The sequence below is a fragment of the Papio anubis genome, chromosome 2 (assembly GCF_008728515.1).
Source record: "Papio anubis isolate 15944 chromosome 2, Panubis1.0, whole genome shotgun sequence".
In the NCBI taxonomy this organism is placed as follows: Eukaryota; Metazoa; Chordata; class Mammalia; order Primates; family Cercopithecidae; genus Papio; species Papio anubis.
Window position 1 is genome coordinate 91,428,603 of NC_044977.1, and position 18,370 is coordinate 91,446,972.

The 18,370-nt window shown below is 49.4% G+C and overlaps 1 protein-coding gene and 1 pseudogene across 2 annotated transcripts; one reads left to right on the forward strand and one right to left on the reverse strand.

Moving 5' to 3' along the window:
• Positions 1–368: 368 nt before the first annotated feature.
• Positions 369–18,026, forward strand: C2H3orf84 (chromosome 2 C3orf84 homolog). Of its 2 annotated transcripts, XM_031663345.1 has the most exons (4): positions 369–960; positions 2,553–2,666; positions 17,122–17,178; positions 17,608–18,026. In XM_031663345.1, exons 1-4 carry the CDS (start codon positions 934–936, stop codon positions 18,022–18,024), a joined length of 615 nt encoding a protein of 204 aa, XP_031519205.1. In that variant the 5' UTR covers positions 369–933; the 3' UTR covers positions 18,025–18,026. The 2 variants fall into 2 exon arrangements, with proteins under 2 accessions (XP_031519205.1, XP_031519206.1); XM_031663346.1 differs by lacking the exon at positions 2,553–2,666.
• On the reverse strand, positions 12,727–13,084 carry LOC100999764 (annotated as a pseudogene).
• Positions 18,027–18,370: the final 344 nt, after the last annotated feature.

Here is an 18,370-nt window from a genome sequence, read left to right on the forward strand (position 1 = left end):
CCGGGCGCGGTGGCTCAAGCCTGTAATCCCAGCACTTTGGGAGGCCGAGACGGGTGGATCACGAGGTCAGGAGATCGAGACCATCCTGGCTAACACGGTGAAACCCCGTCTCTACTAAAAAAATACAAAAAACTAGCCGGGCGAGGTGGCGGGCGCCTGTAGTCCCAGCTACTCGGGAGGCTGAGGCAGGAGAATGGCGTGAACCCAGGAGGCGGACCTTGCAGTGAGCTGAGATCTGGCCACTGCGCTCCAGCCTGGGCGACAGAGCTAGACTCTGTCTCAAAAAATAATAATAATAATAATAATAATAATTCGTCCAAGGGTAGCTCAGAATGGAACCATAATGTCAAATCTTTGCAAGTTCCTTCTCTGTTCTTCTGTTATACTCTATTCCTTTACTCGGCCCTTGAAACATTCACCTGTCATGATTAGCATTCCCAGTCACCACAAACTCCTAAGAGATAAATTGGCAAAGCCTATTCTGAAGCAGTAATTTTATCCTAAAAGCCACCAAACTCTTTAACATTTCTTCTGACTCCATGGAATGCTTTCTAAATTTATATTCCTGGCAGTATGAATGCATAGGTTTTTAAATGCAGGATTTGCCCGCCTTTAAAATGTTCTTTGAATATTTCATTGGCTGTGAATCCATTAGACTCTACCATGGAGCCCTGTGTGTTTCTATACATAAGGGCTCTTTCAGGCTGTTAATGCCAAGGGGCAGGTTTTTCTCATAGAGAAGAACTCGGGCAGCAAGGACAAAGGGGCAACAGGCCATGTGCTACCTCAACAAACAGCAGCAGCATTATGCAGTCACAACCTTCCCTTGTCACTAAGCAACAAAAGAATTGACCTCCAGAGATTCTCTTTCCTGAAGACATCCTCCAAAAAGACAAGAGGGAAGTTTGCCTTTTCTGCTCCCTTCTTGGAAAGATGCAAAGTGCGTTAGTAGGCTCCTGGGTAAGAGTGCACTTTATGTTAATCCTGGCCCCGGCCCTCTGATTGTACCCAAAATCTGACTGAGTCATGACAGTGAAGTGAAGAGGTTTTCATCTGGCATCTAACCTGGAATAGGACCCTGAGCTTCCCACTTCCTCTCCACCATCTTGAGGTCACCCCTGGAGGCTGCCTAGTCTTCCTAACACTTTGCCCCCTTTCATGCATCATAGTCTCCTGCAAGCTAGTGGAAACTCCTAGTCCTCTAGCCACCCCATTTATTCCTAGTTAATTGTTTGAGCCACTCAAACTTTTGGAGTTTGGCTGCTCTCTAGTCTGGGAACATTTTGAGGGCAAATACTGTGTTTTTGTCCATCTGTATTTCCCATGCTCAGCCCCATGCCTGGAAGACAATAAAGGTTTGATAAATACTGTTGAACTAACCTGAATAGAGAGTGAGGGGTTTCTGACAGAGAAGGATAGACAGACAAAGTGATCCATGTCTTTGGATGGAAAGATATGAGGCTTTCTAGTCCTGTTAAATAGCCCATTGTCATGGCCAGAGGGCAGGCTTAGGACGGGTTCTTCTGCTCAGGGTTATAATTGTAGAGGGCCAGACACACCCATCCTCTCCAGGGAGAACTTAGGACAAAGAGGCTGGGCCATAGGAGTTCCCAGACATGATCATCCACAGAGTGTCCACGTAATGACATCAGCACAGTACAGCCCCTTTCTTGAACCTCTGATAGTTGCTTATTTCTGTCTCCTGACAGTTCCTCTCTCTGAAATCCTCTCCAGGCCAGGCGTGGTGGCTCATGCCTGTAATCCCAGCACTTTGGGAGGCCAAGGTGGGCCGATCACGAGGTCAGGAGTTCGAGACCAGCCTGGCCAACATGGTGAAACTCTGTCTCTACTAAAAATACAAAAATTAGCCGAGTGTGGTGGTGGGCACCTGTAATCCCAGCTACTCGGGAGGCTGAAGCAGGAGAATTGATTGAACCAGGGAGGCAGAGGTTGCAGTGAACTGAGATCACACCACTGCACTCCAGCCTGGTGACACAGCAAGACTCCGTCTCAAAAAAAAAAAAAAAAAAATCAGCCTGGCATGGTAGTGGGCGCCTGTAGTCCCACGTACTTGGGAGGCTGAGGCAAGAGAATGCCTTGAACCTGGGAGTCAGAGGTTGCCGTGAGCTGAGGTTGTGCCACTGTACTCCAGCCTGGGCAACAAAGCAAGGCTCTGTCTCAAAAAAAAAAAAAAACTGTGGGGAGAACAACAAAGGGGATTTCTTCTCTGGCTCTTTAGGGAAGGACCACACCCCTGATCAGTGGCCCTGCCCACAACTCTCTCCTCTGAATGAATGGCACTCCTTCCCTACACATGCATAGCCCAAGTGGGTCATTACAGCTGAGTTCAACTGTCCTAATGATGGATGAAGACACTTCTATACTGGCCCATCTCCAGGAGTGTCCTAACTCCTTAGATTCTTTCTATTCTGTCAGGAACTTCCAGAAGGGGCTTCTGGTCTGGCTTTCCTGGAACCCTCAGTTGGGGACCTGAGGTCTAGGACTCATGGTCGAGATTTGAGTGAGTTATCCTCATTCCTGTCTTGTTATAGCACAACAATGGCTTCTATGGGCACTACAGAAGCCAATTCAAGAGTGAAAGTGCTAGAGAATACCGCCTTGCAGCCAAGCCCCAGCCTCCAGCAGTGTTCCTGCAGCGATGTCAGGTACAAGGCAGACCTGAAGGCAGTGGGGGTGACTGGACCAGTTCTTGCCTCTCCCAGAACCCAAGAGCATCATCCCATCCCTTCCATGGCTGTATTGACACCTAGCCCTGGGACGAGCTTTACCTTTCTTCTCGGAGATGTCAGATCTTTCCCCTACAGACAGGGTAGAAAAGAGTGAGTGCCAAACTGAACCGTATTGCTCACTGCCCTTTCTAGATGGACAAAGGGTAAGGGCCTAGCTGGGGTGGGTAGCTACAGGCAGACAGCCTCTAGAACCCAGGAAGTAAGCTTTGAATTTTGCTGACAACTATCTTCACATTCAGATTCCTTAATGCTAAGAAAGCCCATGGTCCATCCCACAGCCAGCTTCACAGTCCAGGGCCTTGGAAATTAGTAGGAGGCCTCCTCTGGTCAGGGAAGTAGTACAGGAGGCAGCTGGGTACTGGCCTACACATTTGGCCAGGGAATACTGGAAAGGAGTGATGGCACAGGTAGCCTGGAGTGGCTATAACAGGCTTCTGGAGAACAGGAAAGGGATACAGGGCCATAGGCCCTTTACTACTTACAGGCCTGGAGACAAGGAAGGGGCACCGTGTATCATAAATCAGGGTCATGGCTGGGCAAGGTGGCTCATGCGTGTAATCCTAGCACTTCGGGAGGCCAAGGCAGGTGGATCACTTGAGGTCAAGAGCTCGAAACCAGTCTGGCCAACATGGTGAAACTCCATCTTTACTAAAAATACAAAAAAAAAAAAAAAAAAATAGGCCAGGCACAGTAGCTCACGCCTGTAAACCCAGCACTGGGGTGGATCACCTGAGGTTGATAGTTCAAGACCAGCCTGACCAATATGGAGAAACCCCATCTCTACTAAAAATACAGAATTAGCCTGGCTTGGTGGCACATGCCTGTAATCCCAGCTACTCAGGAGGCTGAGGCAGGAGGCTGGCTTGAACCCAGGAGGTGGAGGTTGCAGTGAGCCAAGATCAGATAGTGCCATTGCATTCCAGCCTGGGCAACAAGAGCAAAACTCCATCTCAAAAAAAAAAAAAATTAAACCGGGCATGGTGGTGCACACCTGTAATCCCAGCTACTCAGGAGGCTGAGGTAGAGAGAATTGCTTGAACCCAGAAGGCAGAAGTTGCAATGAAGCAAGATGGCACCACCACACTCCAGCCTTGGTGACAGAGTGAGACTCGGTCTGAAAAAATGAAATAAAATTTAAAAATCAGAGTCATAATAGTAAAAAGCATACTCAGCAGAACTCAGAAGGTTATGTTTACAAAGGATTGCTTGTGACAGCCTCAGATAAAGGCAGTCCCACAGGCTGGTAGCAACCAAGTGGTTAGTACCACTGAGCAAAAGGGACAAGGGGGAGGCATGGCTTCTAGAATCGAGAAGGAGATAAAGGTATGGAAAGGGTCACCCTGACAGGAGCAGTAATCCTAGGTAGAGAGACATAGCCAGGTGGGAAGTGGCCTAGGAGGGAGCCAAGAGAAGAAACACTTCCTCTCTCTTTTCCTCCATCTCCTCCCAGGGCTCCCTGGTGGCCAGAACAAAGGAAGCATAGTGTTGAGTGCAGTCAGGTCAGCCTCCAGAGCAACAGCTGGGTAGAAGAAGGCCCAGAAGGACGTGAAGGGGTGCCTGAAACAGGTACCACCCACTGCACCTTCTTGCTTCCCAGGCTTTTGCCAGGTCCTATTTGATCTGCCATCTGGATTTTCTATGAATTGCTTTCCCAGGCTGAGACTAGGGTCCTGGAGGCTGCTATTTTATGGAAACTGAACTTCCTCAGCATATGCACTTGCAAGGGCTGCCTGCTACAGCCTACCAAGCCAGGCCCAGATGCAGCTCCAGACTGTCAATCCAGGGCCACCTCCCTTTTGAGACTGATGGGATGTGGGAAGTACAGAAAGAGAAGCAACCCAGAGACTTCCTGTTGTATGTTTGTCATTGCCCTCAGTGGCAGCTCTCCTCCCAGAGAGTGGAACATCCTATCAATCTGGTAAACTCATTCCTCCAGAGGCCGGGCGCAGTGGCTCAAGCCTATAATCCCATCACTGGGAGGCCAAGGCAGGCGGATCATGAGTCAGGAGATGAGACCATCCTGGCTAACTGCAGTGAAACCCCATCTCTACTAAAAAAAGTACAAAAAACTAGCGGGCCGAGGTGGCGAGCCTGTAGTCCCAGCTACTCGGGGAGGCTGAGGCAGGAGAATGGCCTAAATCCGGAGGCGGGCTTGCAGTGAGCTGAGATCCGGCCACTGCACTCCAGCCTGGGCGACAGAGCGAGACTCCATCTCAAAAAAAAAAAAAAAAAAACTCATTACTGAGAAACAGGCATGTAAGGGACATGTTTTGGCTGCAGATCAATGTAAGGATTTTCTACACAAAAAATTTACTAGCATTAGCAGCAGCCCCAAGTAGCGTAATCTGTGTCTTGGATTCAGGTTACATAAATGTCAAATCTCATGGTTCTTCCTAGGTCTAAAGTTGTTTTAATTAATAGGACTGCTCAGAGAAGTTGCACATTTTCATTTTGCATTGACTGAGAGGTACCAGGTTTCAGCTGGCAGATTCTAGCTATCGTTTCTTTTCTTTTTTTTTTTTTTTTTTAGACAGAGTCTCACTCTGTCGCCCAGTCTGGAGTGCAGTGGCTCGATCTCTCCTCACTGCAAGCTCTGCCTCCCAGGTTCACGCCATTCTCCTGCCTCAGCCTCCCAAGTAGCTGGGACTGCAGGTACCCACCACCATGCCTGGCTAATTTTTTTTTGTATTTTTAGTAGAGACGGGTTTCACAGTATTAGCCAGGATGGTCTCAATCTCCTGACCTTGTGATCTGCCTGCCTCGGCCTCCCAAAGTGCTGAGATTACAGGCAGATTCTAGCTATTGTTTAAAGCCTTTCTAAGATGTAGCATCCACTCTCCTTTGGTTTGTAAAATTTTTGTCCATGACATACAGATGCAAGAAAATTATTTTTTCTTTTTTTTTCATTTTTTCTTCTAAAGCAGATTAATCTCTTTCCAGCCTTCAACTGCCTGATTCTTGGGAAATATAATTCTGGTCCTCTTAGTTCCTCAGGTTGGACAAGAGTTCTGTCTGGTTGGGTGCAGTTTCTTCACCTGCAGTGCCATGATTGCTAGGCCCCTGCTGCCATCCCATCCCTCAGTTTACCAAGGAGCCTCCTCTCTTAGTGCAGACTGCCCAGCCCGCACAGGGGCCCTTAGCCCTACCACATGCAAATACTGCCCCTTCCAAGGAAACCCACCTCTCTTCCAAGGCTTCTTAAGATGGAATCCCAATCCTAGCTCTACCTGTTCAGAAACCATGGATTTTACCACCTCGATGGAAAAGGAGCCTTGAATGATTAAGAAACAAAGATGCTAGTGATCATTCTTTGCAGGGCAAGAATACCCAGAATTGCCTGGGTAGAGAGGAAATGATTGTGCTTCTCACCAAGCTCCCACAGTTTTGAGAGAACAAAACTCACTGGGCGTCAATAAATTATCCTGCCACTGTAGGAATAGTGAATTTCCAGTCAGAGGTGCCTCCGACAGGAAAGACATATACATTCTAGGGCTAAGTGCAATTTGGTAGCTGAGGATAGACACGGGAGAAATTTGGGGGTCAATTGAAACTTGCCCCAGACTCCTAGATTTTAATTGAAACTTTCATTGAAATAATTATCCAATTAGGCGAGGTAGCGGTGGCTCAAGCCTGTAATCCCAGCACTTTGGGAGAGCCAGAGACAGAGGCGGATCACTTGAGAGTTCAGGAGATGAGACCATCCTGGCTAACGGTGAAACCCGTCTCTACTAAAATACAAAAAAATTAGCCCGAGGTGGTGAGCCATAGCCTCCCCAGCTACTCGGGAGGCTGAGGCAAAGAATGAAGTGAACCCGGAGGCAGGGCTTGCAGTGAGCTGAATCCGGCCACTGCACTCCAGCTGGGTAGCAGAGCCAGACTCCGTCTCAAAAAAAAAAATAATAATAATAATAATTATCGATTCATAAGCAGTTGTAAAAATAATAGAGATTTCTTCTACACTGCCTGGTTACCTTCAATGGTAACCTCTTGCAAAACTTATGGTATAATATCACAACCAGGACATTGACATTGATTGATATAATCTACTAAGGTTCATTCAAATTTCCCTAGTTTTGCCCATGTGTGTGTGTGTGAGTGTGTGTGTGTGTGTGTGTGTATTGGAGGCTATGGGCTGGGCACAGTGGCTATAGGCAGAGGCTGTGGTGGCTGCATGCCTGTAATCCCAGCATTTGGGAGGCCAAAGTAGTGGATCAGAAAGGTTAGGAGGTCCGAGACCATCCTGGCTAGCATGGTGAAACCCCGTCTCTACTAAAAATACAAAGATGTAGGCATGGTGGGGCACCTGTAGATCCCAGCTGGGAGGGAGGCTGGGAGCAGGAGAATGGAGTGAACCCAGGAGGCGGGCTGCAGTGAGCCGAGATGCATTTTCACTCGAACTGGGCGATAAATGACTCCATCTCAAAAAAAAAAAAAAAAAAAAAAAGAGCTATAAGAATTGCTGGTGGCCCAGCGGTGGCTCAAGCCTGTAATCCCAGCACTTTGCGGGAGGCAGGCGAATTGGATCCGCAGGAGTCCAGGAGATCCAGAGAGACCATCCTGGCTAACAAGGTGAAACCCGTCTCTACTAGAAATACAAAAAAAGAAGTAGCGAGTGAGGTGGTGAGCCTGTAGTCCCAGCTACTCTAGGAGGCTGAGGCTGGAGAATGCGTGAACCAGGGGCTGAGGCTTGCAGTGAGCTGAGATCCGGCCACTGCATAGCCTGGGTGACAAACAAGACTCATTAAAAAAAAAAAAAAAAAATTTGCGGTAGCGGTGGCTCACACCTGTAATCCCAGCACTTTGGGAGGCCAAAGCCAGACGGGTGATCACCTGAGGTCAGGAGTTCAAGACCACCCTGACTAACATGAGTAGAAACCCATTTCTAGTAAAATACAGGGTAGCGGGGGTGGTGGCAGGCCTGTAATCCCAGCTACTTTGGGAGCTGAGGCAGGAGAATCCACTTGAACACGGAGGCAGGGTTGTGGTGAGCCAAGATTGCTCCATTGTGTACTCCAGCCTGGGCAACAACAGCAAAACTCTGTCTCAAAAAAGAAAAACAAACAAACAAAAAAAGAGGCTATAAAATTTTTAGCTGGAAGCCCAGCACTTTGGGAGTTCAATTGGGCAGATCCATGAGACCAGGAGTTTGAGACTGGCCAACATGAGTGAAACCCATCTCTACTAAAAACACAAAAAATTGGCAGGGCATGGTGGCAGGCACCTGTAATCCAAGCTACTTGGGAGGCTGAGGCAGGAGAACAGCTTGAACCCATGAGGCAGAGGTTGCAGTGGACTGAGATCGAACCACTGTGCCTCAGCCGAACAACAATGAAGCACACTGTCTCGAAAAAAAAAAAAAAAAAAGAGCTTTTAAAATGTTATCGCCAGTAGCAGTTTTGTGTATCTAACACCACAGTTGACTGTGGTGGTGAATAACATCACAAAGGGATCCTGGTGCTGCTCTGTTTTGTTTTGTTTTGCCCTCAAGTTTAAGCTCTTGTTGCCGGAGCTGGAGTGCAATGGTGTGATCTCTCGGCTCACTGAAACTTCTGCCTCCGGGTTCAAACAAATCTCACCTCAGCCTCCCGGTAGCTGGGATTACAGGTGCCCACCACTGTGTCCAGCTAATTTTTTTTAATACATTTTTAGTAGAGGCGGGGGGTCTTACCATGGCCCGCCCTGGTTGGTCTCAGCGCCTCCTGACCTAGAATGATCTGCCTGCCTCAGCTTCCCAAAGTGTCAGAGATTACAGGTGTCCCTGTAGTCTATCATAATTGCTTTTCTTCTAAAACAGAGTGTTGTTCTGTCACCTGGCTGGAGTGCAGTGTTGTGATCTCGGCTCACTGCAACCTCTGCCTCCGGGTTCAAGTGATTCCACCTCAGCCTCCTGGTAGCTGGGATTACAGGTATGCACCACCACACCCAGGTAATTTTGTATTTTTAGGAGAGACAGGGTTTTCCATGTTGGTCAGGCTGGTCTTGAACTCCTGACCTCAGGTGATCCACCTGCCCAGCCCCACAAAGTTACAGGCGCCGGGCTTTCCCTGTGCCTGGCCCCACTTCTTTTTTTTTTTTTTTTTTTTTAAGACTCAGAGTCTCCCCACCAGTAGAGTGGCTCAAGCCTGTAATCCCAGCACTTTGGGAGGCGAGGCGGAAGCGGATCACGAGGTCAGGAGATGCATCCTGGCTGCTGCAGTGAAACCCGTCTCTATTAAGAAATACAAAAACTAGCAGGCCGAGGTGGCGAGCCTGTAGTCCGCTACTCGGGGAGGCTGAGGCGGAGAATGCGTGAACCGGGAGGCAGAGCTGCAGTGAGCTGAGATCGGCCCTTGCCACTCTCCCAGCCTGGTGACAGGCGTGAGACTCCGTCTCAAAAAAAGATGGAGTCTCACTCTTTCACCCAGCTGGAGTGCAGTAAAGCGTATCTTGGCTCACTGCAAGCAGCTACTCCTGGGAGTTCACGCCATTCTCACCTCCCAGCCTCCCGGAGTAGCTGGGACTACAGGCACCGCCTGCGCCTGGCTATTTTTGTATTTTAGTAGACACAGGGTTTCATTGTGTTATGGGATGGTCTCAGATCTCCTGACCTCATGGTGCCGTCTCAGCCTCCCCAAAGTGCTGGGATTACAGGCGTGAGCCACCACACCTGGCCCCATTCTAAATCAATCTCCCATTTCTAAAATTTTGTCACTTAAAAATGTTACAGACAGGGTGCAGTGGCTCACCTCTGTAATCTCAGCACTTTGGGAGGCCAAGGTGGGTGGATCGCTTAAGGCCAGGAGTTCAAGACCAGCCTGGCCAACATGGTGAAACCTTATCTCTACTAAAAATACAAAAAATTAGGCTGGGCGCGGTGGCGCACGCCTGTAATCCCAGCACTTTGGGAGGCCGAGGTGGGCGGATCATGAGGTCAGGAGATCGAGACCATCTTAGCTATGCAGTGAAACCCCATCTCTACTAAAACACAAAAAGTGCTTGGGCTTGGTGGCATGAATCCCAGCTACTGGGAGGCTGAGGCAGGAGAATGGTGTGAACCCAGGGTGAACTTGCAGTGAGCAGTCAGCGCCACTACACTCCAGCCTGAAGCTGACAGAAGCGAGACTCCATGTCAAAAATTTAGCTAGGCTTGGTGGCTCACGCCTGTAATCACAGCTACTCAGGAAGCTGAGGCAGGAGAATCGCTTGAACTGGGAGTGAGGTTGTGGTGTGCCAAGATCACACCACTGCACTCCAGCCCAAGTGACAGAGCAAGACTCCATCTCAAAAAAAAAAAAAAAGTGCATAGGCCAGTTGTGGTGGGTCATGCCTGTAATCTAACTGCTTGGGAAGCCAAGGCAACGAACTGCTGGAGGTCAGGAGTTCGAAGACCAACCAGGGCAATATGAGGTGAAACTCCGTCTCTGGTAAAAATACAAGAATTAGTCAGTGTCGTGGCACATGCCTGTCATCCCAGCTACTTGGGAGGCTGAGGCATAAGCTCTTGAACCTGGGAGGTGGAGGTTGCGGCAAGCCAAAATCAAGCCACTGCACTCTAGCCTGGAGTGACACAGTGAGACTCTGTCTCCAAAAAAATAGTATTTTATTATTATTTTTTGAAACAGAAGTCTAGCCTGTGCCAGGCTGGAGTGCAGTGGTGTGATCTCCGCCTCACTGCAAGCTCCATACTCCCAGGTTGCGCCATTCTCTGCCTCAGCCTCCTGATAACTGAGACTATCAGCCCACCACCTCGCCGGCTAGTTTTGTGACGTGGGCTGGGACTCTGATGCTCAGGATGGTCTCCAATCTCTTGACCTGTTGATCCACCGTCTCAGCCTCCCAAAGTGCTGGGATTACAGGCGAGGCACACACCCGGCAAAAGTATAATTAAATTAAGAATTAAAATGTTATATAAAGCTGGGCACAGTGGCTCATGCCTCTAATCCCAGCACTTTGGAGGCAAGGCAGGAGGATTGCTTGAGCCCAAGAGTTCAAAGATCAGCCTGGGCAACATAATGAGAACTCATCTCTAAAAAACAGTTAAACAGTGTAGCCAGGCATGGTGGCATGCACCTGTGGTACCAGCTACTCGGGAGGCTGAGGTAGAGAAGAGTTGCTTGATCCCAGGAGGTCAAGGCTGAAGTGACATGATTGTGTCACCACACTGCAGCCTGGCAACAAGTGAGACCCTGTCTCAAAAACAGTTATGTAAATAGAATAATACAATATGCACTCCTTTTGGAGACTATTTTTTGCAGGCATAATTTCCTAGATATTCATCCAAATTTAGGCCAGATGCGATTAGCTCCACACTTGTAATCAGCACTTTGGGGGCGGGGTGGGCAGATCCCTGGATCAGGAGATGAGACCACCATCGCTAACACTGATGAAAACCCGATCTCTACTAAAAATACAAAAAATTAGCCGGAGGCAGTGGTGAGCTGTAGTCCCAGCTACTCAGGGTGGCTGAGGCAGGAGAATAATGGCATGATCGGGGGAGGCAGAAGCTGCAGTGAGCCGAGATAGTCTCACTGCACTCCAGCCAAGGGGACAGAGCAAGACTCAGGTCTCAAAAAAAAAAAAGAGATTCATCTAAATTGTGTATTATCAATAAGGCACATTTATTTTCATGCTAGAGTAGTATTCCTTGGTATAACACCAGTTTGTTTAATCATTCATCTGACCAAGGATATCTGACCTGATTCCAGTTTTTGGCTCATACAAGTAAAGCTTTTTTTTTTTTTTTTTTTTTTTGAGGTGGTCTGTCTGTCGTAGGCTGGAGTGCAGTGGCAGTCAGCTCGCACTGGCTCCTGGGGTTTGCACCCATTCTCCGGCCTCCCAACCTCCAGCCAGCTGGGACCTGGCCCGCCCGCCGACTAATTTTGTGACCCTGTGAGGCAATTTCCCCACGTCGACCAGCAGGATAGTCTCGATCTCTGACCTCGTGATCACCCGTCTCGACCTCCCAAAGTGCTGGGCTAACAGGCTCACAGCATGGCTATTTTAAGTAAAAGCTTTAAAGAATATTTGTGTATAAATTTTGGTTGAACATAAGTTTTTGTCTCTCTGGGATAAATGCCCAGGAATACAATTGCTGGGTCACGTAGTAGTTGCATGTTTAGTGTTATTGTTTTGTTTTGTTTTGTTTTATTTTATTTTGTTTTGAGACAGAGTCTCGCTCTGTCGGCCAGGCTGGAGTGCAATGGCTGTCGCGGCTCACTGCAACCTCAGCCTCCCAGGCTCAAGCAGTTCTCCTGCCTCAGCCTCCTGAGTAGCTGGGAATTGCAGTGCACTTTACATGCCTGGCTAATTTTTGTATTTTAGTAGAGACAGGGTTTCACCATGTTGGCCAGGCTGGTCTTGAACTCCTGACCTCAGGTAATCCACCCACCTCAGCCCACCAAAGTGCTGGAATTACAAATATGAGCCACCGAGGCTGGCTGCATGTTTAGTATTTTTGTTGTTGTTGTTTTGTTTGTTTGTTTTTTGAGATGGAGTCTCACTCTGTAAGCCAGGCTGTAGTGCAGTGGCACCATCTTGGCTCACTGCAACCTCCCGCCTCCCAGGTTCAAGCAATCCCTCCTGCCTCAGCCTCCCGAGTAGCTGGGATTACAGGAGGCTGCCACCACGCCTGGCTAATTTTTTTTTTTTTCTGTATTTTTAGTGGAGACGGGGTTTCACCATCTTCAGCCAGGCTGGTCTTGGGCTCTGACCTCGTGATTCACCACATGACCTCCCAAAGTGCTGAGACTCTGAGCATGGCTCCTCCCAGCCACATATTTAGTTTTTGTCTGTTTGTTTGTTTGTTTGTTTTTAAGTTTAAGTTATTTATTTAAGCCATCTCCTGCCACAAGCAAAGGGATGGAAGACCAATACCAGTCGTCATTTGATACAGAAGATGAGCTTGGGTTGTATATTTTTCTGATCATGTGCAGAGTAATGGTCCAAACCAGTGCTGTGGTCCTAATTCTTGAGTAGTAGTCCAGATTCTCTTTATTCATCTTAGTAGCCAGTTGGAAGTGGATTCACATGAGGGTTATGGAATAGAGTATGGTTACCATCTCCCCAGGGAAACGGCTTGGTCCTGATGCGGAGATGAGGGTAGGCGATGAACTCGGGTCTCTCGTGCTCTCCGTGGTGTGACTTCAGGTACACATTCAGCATGCTGACTGCCACCCCGGGGAGCGCGACGAAGAAGGTGAGGGTCTTCCACATGCGAGCTGATTCCTCTTCACCATGGGCACCACTCAACATAGGCCACCCCAGCTGTGGGCCGGACTGACCCAGCAGCCAAGAAACCCAGGACACACCAACTGCCGCCATTTTCGACCTGGACTTCTCCACATGTTTAGTTTTTAAAAGAAACTGCCAAACTGTTTTCGAGAGTGGCTTTATCATTTTATATTCCCACCAGCAATGCATGAATGATCTGGTTTCTCTGCATTCTCACCAATACCTGGTGTTGTCTCTATTTTCAACTGGAGCCATTCTGATAGATGTGTAGTGATATTTTGTTGTGGTTTTAATTTGCATTTCCCTGATGTTTAATGATAAATATCTTTTCATGTGTTATTTGTCATCTGTATATCTTCTTTGGTTAGATGTCTTCATGTTTGCCAATTTTCTAATTAGACTGTGATTTTACTGTTGAGTTGAGAGGGTTCCTTATATTTTCTAGTCCTTTGTTGGATATATGGTTTATAAATATTTTCTCCCAGTCTGTAGCTTGGTTTGCAGTGGCACGATCATGGCTCATTGCACTCTTGATCTCTTTTTTTTTTTTTTTTTTTTGAGACAGAGTCTCGCTCTGTCACCCAGGCTGGAGTGCAGTGGCTCAATCTTGGCTCACTGCAAGCTCCACCTCCCAGGTTCACACCATTCTTCTGCCTCAGCCTCCTGAGTAGCTGGGACTACAGGTGCCCACCACCACGCCCAGCTAATTTTTTCTATTTTTTAGTAGAGACGGGGTTTCACTGTGTTAGCCAGGATGGTCTCAATCTCCTGACCTCGTGATCCACCCGCCTCAGCCTCCCGAAGTGCTGGGATTACAGGCATGAGCCACTGCGCCTGGCTGCACCCTTGACCTCTTAAGCTCACGTGATCCTTCCACGTCAGCCTTATTAGTTGCTGGGACCACAGGTATGCAACACCATGCCTGGCGTTTTTTTTATTTTTTGTAGAGACAGTATCTGGGAGCCTTGCCATGCTGCCCGGGCTGGTCTTGAACTCCTGGGCTCAAGCAATCCTTCCTCCTTGGCCTCTCAAAGTCCTGGGATTATGGGTGTGAGCCACTGCACTCGGCCTCAGCTTGCTTTTTTTTTTTTTTTTTTTTGGAGACAGAGTCTCTCTCTGCTGCCAAGGCTGGAGTACAGTGGCGAGATTTCAGCTCACTGCAACCTCTGCCACCCAAGTTCAAGCAATTCTCCTGCCTCGGCCTCCCAGGTAGCTAGGATCACAGGCACCCGCCGCCACACCCAGCTAATTTTTGTATTTTTAGTAGAGACGAGGTTTCACCATGCGGCCAGGCTGGTCTCGAACTCTTGGCCTCAAGTGATCTACCTGCCTCTGCCGCCCAAACTGCTGGGATTATAGGCGTGAGCCATTGTGCCCAGCCTCAGCTTGCATTTTGAGGAATGAAAGCTTCCCACCTTCTTGGAGTTTTCATTCTGCTTGAAGACTACCATCGGACTGTCGAAGGCAGGCGGTTCTAAAAAGGGAACTCTTAAATACATATACAATAAGTTCTACCCTGAAGATTCTGGCTCAGGGATCTAGAATGGATTTTTTTTTTTTTTTTAGACGGAGTCTTGCTCTGTCACCCAGGCTGGAGTGCAATGGCCGGATCTCAGCTCACTGCAAGCTCCGCCTTCCAGGTTTAGGCCATTCTCCTGCCTCAGCCTCCCGAGTAGCTGGGACTACAGGCGCCCGCCACCTCGCCCAGCTAGTTTTTTGTATTTTTTTAGTAGAGACGGGGTTTCACTGTGTTAGCCAGGATGGTCTCGATCTCCTGACCTCGTGATCCGCCCGTCTCGGCCTCCCAAAGTGCTGGGATTACAGGCTTGAGCCCCCGCGCCCGGCCTAGAATGGATTTTATCTGGGGACCTGCTGTCAGCCATTACCTATACTCCCAAGCCAGCCAAGCCTGACCTCACCAGATCTGGCCACTTCAGGTCTACAGCAGGAGAAACTGAGTGGCTGGGTATGGCTCTGAGGGCAGAAGCCAGTCACAAAGGCAAGAAGGTGGTCTTGGGACAGATTCCTGCTGAAACCTGCAGACCTAAAAGATGGTCTTTCTCTGCCTGGGAGTGGAGCAAGGCTCTAGCTCCAACTGAGCCAAAGTAAATTCCCTTGGGCCAGGACCTTCTGTCCCTGTTCATTAATTTTTTTTTTTCCTGTCGCCCAGGCTGGAGTGCAATAGCACGATCTCGGCTCGCTGCAACCTCTGTCTCCCAGGTTTAAACAATTATCCCGCTTCAGCCTCCTGAGTAGCTGGGATTACAGCCAGACATCACCACACCCAGCTAATTTTTTTGTGTGTTTTAGTAGAGATGGGGTTTCACCATGTTGGCCAGGTCGGTCTTGAACTCCGACCTCAAGTGATCTGCCCGCCTCAGCCTCCCAAAGTGCTGGGATTACAGGCGTAAGCCACCACACCCAGCCTAATTTTTGTATTTTTAGTAGAAATGGGGTTTCAGTATGTTGGCCAGGCTGGTCTCAAACTTCTGACCTCAGGTGATTCACCTGCCTCGGCCTCCCAAAGTGCTGGGATTACAGGTGTGAGCCACCGTGCCCAGCCTGTTTATTGATTTAACAGCAACATTTATTGAGCAGTGCTGGAGTTAAAAATATGAGCAAGACAGACTACCTTTGCCCACAAGAAGCTTATGTTCTAATGGCGGGGCATGCGATGTTCTCATCAGTTGGGGGAACATCATATAGAATAATATAGTATGTTAGCAGGTGAAAAATGCACGGTTAGAGTGATGGAACCATTGGCCTAGTGCTCAAGGAAGGAAGAGGGAGGTGTGAGGGAATTATCTGGCCAGGAGAAGGAACAGGTGGTGCAAAGCCCTAAGTGGGAGCACCTGGTATGTCTGAGGAGCAGTGGGGAAATCAGTGTGGCTGGAGGTAATAGAAGGACCAATATCGTGTGGGTCTCACAGACCACTATGATGACTTTGGCTACCACAAATAGGAGGAACTGTTGTGAATTTTCAGCAAATGAGATGTGCTCTCATTTATGTACTAACAGAATTATCCTGGCTGCAAAGTGGACAACAGACTGGAGGGGCAAGTTTGAAAGCAGGGACACCAGGCAGGAAGCTCTTGCAATAATTCAGGCAAGAGGCCGGGCACGGTGCCTCACGCCTGTAATCCTAGCACTTTGGGAGGCCGAGCCGGGTGGATCACAAGGTCAGGAGATCGAGACCACGGTGAAACCCCGTCTCTACTAAAAATACAAAAAAATTAGCCAGGCGCGGTGGCAGGCGCCTGTAGTCCCAGCTACTCGGGAGGCTAAGGCGGGAGAATGGCCTGAACCCAGGAGACGGAGCTTGCAGTGAGCCGAGATCGTGCCACTGCACTCCAGCCTGGGGGACAGAGCGAGACTCTGTCTCAAAAAAAAAAAAAAAAAAAAAAATTCAGGCAAGAGAGGAATGTGGCTTGGATCGGGGAAAACAGTGGGCATGCTGAGACGTGGTCTGGTCCTGGGCACATTTTGACCACAGTATCAACAGGATACTGGCACTTTCAACGTGGGGTATGAGAGAAGAGAATCTAGGGGACTCAAGGTGTTTGACAGGATCTGGCTGCCGTAGTCTGAGCTGGGGGAGGCTGTAGGTGGAGTGTGTCTGGGACGACCCAAAGCTCAGTCATATGTTTGGAGATGCCCAATTGGGCATTTACATGGAGATGTGGAGTAGGAAGTTGTCTACTGAGCCCAGAGTTCAGGAGAAAATTTGAGCTGGAGATAGAAATTCCAGTTTTCAGATGGCATTTAGGGCCAAGAGTCTGGGTATGTTGATGGGGGAGTAAGTGTGGATGCAGGGGAGGAGAGGACTCAAGTGCTGGGCAATCAGAGTTAAGGCCCAGCTTGAAACTCAGCCACTGCTCCCCTGATGGGAGGATGTCCTGGCAGATGCCTCCTTATCGAGGACCCTCCTCAATAAGGGTTCCATGGTCTTCTGCTTCAGGGAAAGTCCCAGGTTGAGATATCCCAGGACTGAAGTGTTGCTTTAATTAGTCTCTGTCCTCTGTCTGTTGGCAGTTTAGCAGCTTAGGGGCAGTGGCTCCTGGCGACTTCCCTCCATTAGGGACCCTGAGGCAGTGATCCGGGTAAGGGCGGGTAAATAAGCATCATTTTCCCTATTCACTTTCTTTCTCACTATCTTTCAAGGAGCCGGCGCAGCAACACTTCTTCTCCAAGCATGACAACCGTACTTCCTTTGACAAAGTGAGTGCCGAAGAGAGGAAGAATGGCAAGCAGTCCCCCAGCCTAAGTTGAAGTCTGGACAGAGCAGGTGGTAGGGTGGAGGGGATGACACTGAGGGAGGGCTCCTTATGAAGGCAGAGGAGTGGCTATCTTCCCCCACAAACTTTTTCCTCTGGGAAACAGCCTATTCCCCCAAACAGAGACATCTCTATGTTGGTTTCCTCTGCCAGCTTGCCAGACAATGTGCAAGTATCCTGTGGGCCACTAACTTTCTGGGTGCTTCACCTTAGAATGAAAGACATCACTGGGGAGACAGGCCAAGGAGGCCAGGGTACAGGCCAAGACAGCCCGGCCTAGGACAGGCATCACCAAGCAGACTTGGGGTTAGGAGGGGTCCAAGAAGGTGCTTGGTGCCAGGAATATGGGCCAATGGCCCGTACCGTTGAGGAGGGCCCCTACTGCCTGCTGCAGGGAATTGGAAGGCGGAAGGACCTGGAGCGCCTGTGGCAGCGGCACACCTTCCTGCGCTGGGCACCCTGTGAGATAGAGTTGCGCCAGCAAGGGCCCCTGGAATCTTCTTACCAGGCTGATTTCCGACCAGGCCCAGGACTCAGTGGCCTCCCCCAGCGCCTCGTCCACTTTGTGCAGGTCCAGCCTTCCCATGCCAGGACCACCTACCAGCAGAACTTCTGCTACCCATCCCGGGGTGGCCACTGTGGCAGTTACAAGGTAGGGCCCCAGGCGCCAGTCATAGACATACTGCCTGACCTCCCAGTGATCCCAAGACCCAAGCTGCTGCAGCACTACCTTCATGCTGGGGTCTCTGAGTGTCTAAACTGGTCCAGAGCATTAAACAAGGACAGCTGACACAGCAGCCTCTCTGTGCTTGCAGCCCACAATGGGATGCAGCCCAAGAGGATGAAAGGTAGTAATGGGCTGCCAGGTCCTGTGCCTGTCTTCCATGGCACTTGTGCCCATGGTGTTTGTGTGCTGGGCGTGGGAGGTGCTGCTCTGGGATCCCTGCCACTAAGTGAGAAAGGGGAGGCTAAGAGTCCAGGAGGGTTGCCATAGCCACAGCAGGTGGGTTCCAGGGTCCCAAATACTACTCTGTTCTTGTAGCAAACCCAGCTGTAGAGAGGAAGATTAGAGGGCAGTCCCCAGCCTAAGTTGAAGTCAGGACAGAGCAGGTGGTAGGGTGGAGGGGGTGACACTG